At 47.8% G+C, this 7,651-nt stretch overlaps 1 protein-coding gene across 1 annotated transcript; it reads left to right on the top strand.

Annotated features, from left to right (window-relative positions):
* Positions 1-916: 916 nt before the first annotated feature.
* On the top strand, positions 917-3,547 carry T265_01216 (hypothetical protein; the record flags this gene model as incomplete). The annotated part of the gene is made up of 7 exons (XM_009165201.1): positions 917-960; positions 1,006-1,066; positions 1,101-1,181; positions 1,218-1,289; positions 1,327-1,465; positions 1,501-1,714; positions 1,750-3,547. The coding sequence occupies 7 exons, from the start codon at positions 917-919 to the stop codon at positions 3,545-3,547; spliced, it is 2,409 nt and encodes an 802-aa protein (XP_009163465.1).
* Positions 3,548-7,651: the final 4,104 nt, after the last annotated feature.

Here is a 7,651-nt window from a genome sequence, read left to right as displayed (position 1 = left end):
CAGGAGTGTGTGGCAAAGAACTGAAAATGATAACGCTAGATTGAGCATACGACAATAAAGAGGTCAGATGGAACAGACTCACTAATAATTGTACGTAAAATAATTAGTCGTTGGCTCAGGTCAACGAATAAACAATAATCCAATCATGGTATTCTAGGGGTCTCCTTCTGAACAATTCCCACATACAATACATCCCGAAGGCGGTCTGAAATGTTATTATGCCAGAGTTGACGCGCAAGACTCGCGAATAACTGCTGCAAGCACGAGCGAAATCAGAAGAGAGAGTCGAAGCACGTGACCACGTTTGTATTGCGTGAAATTGTACGAGTGCGCGTTTTTGTAGCTTTTCGTCTTCAAACTACAAAATCATGCAATTGACAACGTATGTAGTGTTATAGCGTTATAACGTTACGATGCTAAAAGTACAAAACATTACACATTACCTTATGAGAAGCCTGGAATCCGAACCACTGATATACCTTCAATGCTGACCCGAACTTCTCGACTCCCCGACCACTTACAGGCCACCCATTTCCTGGAACCGCATTAAATTCTTTGAAACTCATGAACACATCTACTTCCACCCCTTTTTAATTAATATTAACTGTATCCATAGTCGGCCTCCCGTTTTTAGCGCAACACATCCGGCCTGATATATTTATCTTCCTGTCAGTTCTATCATATCCACCACGACAAGTAGCTGGAAGTAGCTCTGCACATTAATTTTTATAGGTTTACTCATGGCCCACGGGTAATCAGCCTCCTAGACGTACATAAACCTGATGAATATGTCGGTTTCATGGGCCTTTAGGATTTGAACTAAATGGATAGACTTTGTTTAATCCAATACGGCGGTAAACATCCGATCTGCCAATAGCGTTCTGCTGGGTCTTCTCGATTGTGAAACAATTTAAAAATGTCCGTTCACAATCAACGAGGCAAGGTGAAGTCCGCTTCTCGGTAAGTAGTTGTGTTCTATGGTTCGTATTTTCTCAATACTTGTAGCATTCGCCCACAACGAATGCCGGCAAATTCCTTCAATTATTCGAAGGCGTCCCCAGCTTTCGTAGGTTCCATCAACTGTATGAGTTTTTTCTCAGAACTCCTCTGGGACAAACGATGATAGCCTTGGAATCTTTAGCAGTACTGAGCTGACCTATTGGCTTGGGCGCCACGCCCTTGTAAGTACTATCTTGTCCCCTTGATAATACCTACAGGGTAACATTGGTGAGGTTACTACAGTTGATAGTGAGAAAATACTCGGATTGATTCGGGCCATATCTCCTGGCGTAAGTTGTCCTTCATTCCTCGGCTACATTTCACAAGGGGGACATGGGTCTCACCTATGCGTACACGACCCATAAGACGAAAAATGGACATGTCCACGCAAGTGACATTACTGTGCCGTTATCCGACTGGAAAATGGTCCGCATACCGAATATTAAGCTGTCAGATGGATTGATGGGTTAGTTCATCACTTGGAATAAACTGGCTTCACAGGCGAGTTGAAAAATGACACGGAACCCGCACTTGAGCCCGATTCAACGGATTTGGGGACCAATGGCAAAGAACTTGTTCCATTTTTCGCTTCATCTGACGCTGTTCAAGATTGTGTTCTCGATCAGGGAGGGTTCCCAGCAGAAGAAATGTTCAAAACTAACAAGGAGCTGTTTTCAGTTTCCTCAACTTATAACCCTGAGTTGACAGAATACACGTAAGTCTGTCTTTGCTACTCCTTTATTTGCTTAGAACGGCGGTCGACAGGAGTGCCCCAAATTTCTCCGAAACAGAGGCACGTTGCGCTCAGCTAGCCCGCGACATTGAAGGAAGCCAGCCGTCAAGTATCACTCCAGAAGACGGATGCGAGGATGAGGAGCTCGCCTTTAGTGCAGTGGTTCGCACTTCACGCGATCTTCCAGTTCAACCTCGACCGTCTGTCCGAAAAACGCGTGGATCCCAGGAGCGGATCAGTGCTGTTCGCGCGGAACCTGGCAAAGCACGGACGCAGTCAATTCAGACGGCAGCTGCCAACACTAGTGATTCCGCCGAACCACCAGCAAATAATTCGGAATCTGTGGGTAATGAGTCAACCAAGCCTGACCCGCAGTTGGTGTCAACCGCTGCCAAAGCTTCTAACCTGGCTCTTCCCGAAAAGCCCGTATTGGTTGACGATTCGCGTACTAGTGCACAAGCACCTCCGGAAGACATCGTGGTTAACTCTACTGCACGTATTACCAGCTCCGTGGAAGAGAAAGTCAAAAAGTCCACACTGGATCCAAACGCTCCGGAATTCCACCCTTTAAGCTTACAGTACGCCAACTTGCCTCCACAACCACAGATGCCCTCGGCATTGCCTGCCGCGTCATTCGCCTCGCCGGTCGTACACCAGGCAGTGCCTAATTCCCAATCAGGCCAGGTAGCGATGCCAACATTACAGACCTTCGTGGCTACCGCGCAACCACACTTGTATGCGCCATCTTCTGTTCCGTATGGACCTCATTCAGGACCGATTCCCCATCTGTTGTCGGCTGCAAACAATGTGCAGCCGCATGTCCGAGGTGGTTCGCTTCCACCGACCATTCATCAACAACACTTTCCAACTTCGATAAATCCTCAAGCAAGTTTGCTGTTACAGCAATCTCAACAACCGGGAATGTCGCTTCCACAGCTGATTACATCACAACCACCAGTAATTGCAGGTCCAACACCGACTAACCGATTCTCAGGGCCGCCATCGTCGGTTGCACACGTTCACCAACGATCTGATACGTCCACGACCCCTCACTCATCCGCTTACGGAATTCCTCAGGCTAATATGTCTGTTTCCACTTTCCAACCACCGCTTTACCAGATACCTCAATCAGGCGGTCCAATTCCTCTTTGGGTCACCGGTCACCCACAAATGGGATTACATTTCATTCCTGGTGCAGGTGGCTCTTCGCAGTTGATGGTTGGAAATATACCGCTCTCACAGGCATCTGGACAGCAGCTGTACCCCGCCCATGCAATGTTGCATATGCAACCCACCCAATTGTCTGTACAAGTGCAAGTTCCACAAGCCCCTCCCTCGACGACTCCTCAGCCGTCGCAGTCTCAACAGGTTTTCCAGGCTCACTCTGCGCCTTTCCAGGAACATCCACACCATATTCAGCTGCCAGCATACGCTGCCAATATGCTTTCATCTCAGCAGGCCTCAGCTCAAAACTACTATCCTGCCCCTCCCACCGTGCTTGCTGGTCCGAACCCAAACAATGCAGCGGTTCAACCCGGACTGTTACCTCTAATGAATCATAGTGCACAGCATCCGGCCAGTGGTAATGTCGGACATCATCCTCCGACGATGGACCCATCACTACTAAATCAGCTTCCAAATCCCCAGTTTACACAGCAACCTAATGACATTCTTCAGCATTTCGCTGCTGCCCATTTCTTTCAGGCGCAGCTGGCCGCTGGACAGCATCTAAATTCTCAATCTTTCCCACGCACCTATCAGACATTGGCTGCTATGGTAGCAAACAACAATAATCCGTCTTCACAGTCACATTAGCCTCGTGCCGAGTTGCTCTACATCCAAGACCTCGACTGTGCTACTTCTGTTCAATGGCTGGACCCAGACGCCTCACAGAAGATTCAAAACGGACTATTGTTTTGACAGCTAGGATTATTTACCCATTCGCTGGAAGCCAGATGCAAACAGCTTTTATTTCAGTGATTTTGGCCACTGCAAAATTGGCTTGAATTTATAGGCTGTGGTTTTGATCAACTGGGTTGGCACTGTAAAGTTAGTTAGTGCGCTCTGTCGTTAGAAATAAACGGTATGAAATTCAAGCTGTTGTTAACCTAACCGGTACCGAGAGTGAATAATGGCCTTGAATGTCAAACCGGAAAATTTCTGGATGGAAAAGATTTAGATGACTTCGGGTCGGGGGCCGGAGGATTAAGTTGACTCACTTGCACGCCATCGGTCTTCATTTGAGGTGAGTCTGGAATATGTTGGAAATTTAGGTGTGACTTTGGTTCAGCGGTCCATTGGGTCCATTATTCTAACATTTACATTGTACACGATGTGGGAGAGTCCGAAATGGAAGTCAGAACATGACCTAAGCCTTAGGTGCATGTGGACTTGCAGTTAGGAGCAATTTACTCATGTGAATATTACGACCATGGTAGTATAGGACCAAGTGATAAAAACATGCACCGTATGGTGACCTGGGGCTTATTGGTTCGTGGTTGGTGCTCGGGTGTCGGTGTGACTTTCAATCTCCTATCTAGCTTATACCGAAGTATCATACTTGAGAGCGTTTATATTACTGTCGCAGGATGTTCGGGTGACGTCTGGTACTTCGTCGACTTTGATTCATACCGTCGGCACTCGCAGTGTTTAGTCGGGGGGGGGGGGGGGAGGGGGGTTTTTTTCGTGANGTAACTTCTGGTAGTTCAGCAGGCTGTCACTAGTACCTCATGGTAGCACCGGCTCGGTCGTCCTTTCTAGCTTCAGGGCTCAACCTTTCGCATGCCCTTGACGCTTTTCAGACGGCCAATTCAGCGTGCCAGTCGTTCTAGGTATAGTGGGAGCAAAGCGGTTGGCTTCCAACAACTGGTAAGAGCGTGGGGTTCTGTAGTTGCGGACTATAATAGTCAATAATCCCTGAGTTTTTTTTCACCAGATGTTCACCTGTAATGTCACGAAAAGTACATGAGTGACCGGGAACAGTGCGTAAGCTACCTAATGTCAGCCCGGAGAACCGGGATTTAGCATTCTGATGTTTTCTGCATGTATTTCGGAAGTGGGAGGGTCGTCAGTATTTAATTCAAGAGTACAGAGAGCAGTCCGGTTCTGGCGGACTTCGTACGCTTATGCATCCCAAAGGTGGCTGTCTTGGTCGGAGAATTCAGCGCAGGTGGTATCGATCTCGCCCAGAATCTAGTCCAGAACGAATTGAAGGCTGGCGAGACGAGCTTTAACGTCGATTTGCCAACGGTTTTCGAGGTAGGCGTGTAATTTGCCGTTGACACCGTGTCCTTCCAGAGCATTGAGCTTTAGTTCGGTCGACTATTCGCCAATTTATCATCTCCCACCTGCAATGCGCAGCTACCTACCCCCCACCAAATCATCGGTGAACGAAACTGCGGCAGCTACAGCCACTGCGACGAGTACGCGGTTATTACAGCTGACAATGAGGATGGTGACTTGCGCCGTTTGGGACAATCCTCGGTAAACCGGCTTAGGGACATAGAAACATTCTTCTGCGAGAAGTACATACCTGCGTTAGAGCTGGCAGCCACCTATGAGCACAGTTCTACTTCGATTAAAGATTACCTTGCTCAGGCTAAACGCCAGTGGGTGATGGTTCTTGAGCGGCAGAGGTGCATTGTTTGGTGGCGTGCGTTTAGCGGCAGAGGTGCATTGTTTGGTGGCGTGTTAATCTATAAGGGTGCTTCCAGTCCCAGTGGCTGTTTGTAGTAATCAGAGTGGGTCTTCTGAGTATCCTTGTGTCAATGTTTAGTAACTTACGGTTCCTATTAAATCGGCCAACGATAGTGTCCACCATTTTTTTCTTACCCGGGCATAAGAATGGTGTTAAAAAAAGTGTTCGCTGTTGATAGAGCACTACAGCATTGCTGCACCACACTCCTATCTGATGGCCGCACATATATTGGGTATTGTATCACAGGCATAATACTCGGGGTCTCTGGGTTCGCATCTACTCTGACACTTCGATAGTCCCTGGGTGGCCCGATAGCCTTTGGTCGGCTGTGTCTTCTGTTCTGCACGGATACAGTTTTCAATATGGATGTGGTGTATACGTTATGAGTCGAATCATACGGTCGACTGTCACTTTGTCTCAACCATGGAATCTCTTCCCCACTCCTGAGGAGGGTCATGCCATCGTAGGTCTAGCTGTATCTAGAATGTAGATGTACTCGCTTCTTGAGAGACGAAGCGAGACGATAGAAGTTCCGAGTTGTTTTGAAGTCCGTGTGAATCATCTTCCTGTAGATAGGATGGTTTGGATCCCTTAACCAAGGCATCTGACCCAAAAACCCGAACCGCGAGATAGCAGTACTTGATTCCCACTGCAGCAGAGCATCGGTGTTGAATGCTAATATGCTGTCGATTATGATGATGAGTGATTGACGCAAAACTACCGGAGTAGTCCAAACTGAGGGACGAAGTGCCACACTTTCCTATCCCCAACCTCGGAGAGGGCTGGGAATATTGCGTTTGTCACACTTCAATTCATTGACCAACCCGGCAGGAGAGACCTTGGATATTACGTGGACATTCTCCAGTGTTGCTCAGTAGCCTGCTGAGGTAGTCGAACTGTCGACCTTTGATAAGTTCTATTCTGCGCGACATTAATAGTAAGGGCGAAAGGAATACGATGATGAGTTAGGAAATTGCTGGACGGTAGGTGTGGGTGTGGACGGCTCCAACACGTGTGACAGCTGAGAAAAAAGTCTGTATGCTTCGACTAGACAGAACAGGTTAGAAAGATAGGGTTAATGCGTGAAGGAAAAGTATTAGGTATGGTTCCCAGTGGTAACAGAAACTAGCCCAATAGTATTGTTATCCGAAAACGAATTCTAGCGTACAAGAATGCGAATTGTGATTTTCCATTGGTTTTCCGGTGTGGAAATGTTACCCAAGCCGAAGTGATCGGTTTCGTGGGCTTAAGTTGCAGAACCAGGTTTGACCCGGATTCCGCGATCCCCTATTAACCGGTGACCATGTCTTTGGTTCACATCGGTCCGTCACACGTGCTGGTGGACGTCAAAACAGTACGTTCTGGTCGCGAGCTAATGGAGCTTTTTGCGCCAGTCATATCGGTTGCTGGGAGGTCTGTAGCAGCTCAGAGAGCAGACACCCATAGGAAACGTTGGTGGCCGATTGTGCAATGGATCTATTTCCATAACTTCCTAGCCTCAGGACTAGTCATACCAACCTCTGACACGATACCATCTTTGGGCATATGCGGCGGCGAAACCCAACACACATTGGTAGCATAATCATCATTTGTTCACGTAAGTGGCTTTTTCAAAAGAAACAAACCCTCATTCTTAAGGGCAGGAGGTTTTTCCTCTGCCCACAACGCGGAGGCCTACAGTTGGTTCGAATGTTCGAAGTTGATACTTTTGGTGAGCATGCCATGATTTAAATGTAGGCTGAAAAGCCGGTAGGACGTTGTCCGAATAGACTTGACCTCCTGTCAGGGTTTTAAGCGGCCCGAATGACTTCGTCTGCAGAGCTGGAGATGCGATAGACAGAGACTACTCCAACGTGAGAGGACTTGACTGGGAAGTAGTGCTTTTCAAAACGGAGATGATGTGCGCAGGAAAGGATTTGCGGCACATGGTTTCACAGTGGCAGTACGATGTGAACGATCACCAGCAGACAATGACGTAAATTGTAAACATCCGCTGACTTTCTTACGCAGTTGACCAGGTCGAGGCAGGGTATTACTCGGAGGCCCCACTTTGAAAATCTGTCCCGTAATGTAAGGGAGCGAAGCAAGAACCCCATATCCAATGATCACAGTTGCAGTCCACACACTCCTTGAACGGCAGAAAACCAGAAAGGAGGAAGCACAAGGACATTTTACGCCAATGGGCCTTGAACTGTTAGATCCTGTTATAAGCCAAATAAAAT

The sequence above is a fragment of the Opisthorchis viverrini genome (assembly GCF_000715545.1).
Source record: "Opisthorchis viverrini unplaced genomic scaffold opera_v5_13, whole genome shotgun sequence".
Taxonomy (NCBI): Eukaryota; Metazoa; Platyhelminthes; class Trematoda; order Opisthorchiida; family Opisthorchiidae; genus Opisthorchis; species Opisthorchis viverrini.
This window is presented reverse-complemented; position numbering and strand designations above follow the sequence as displayed.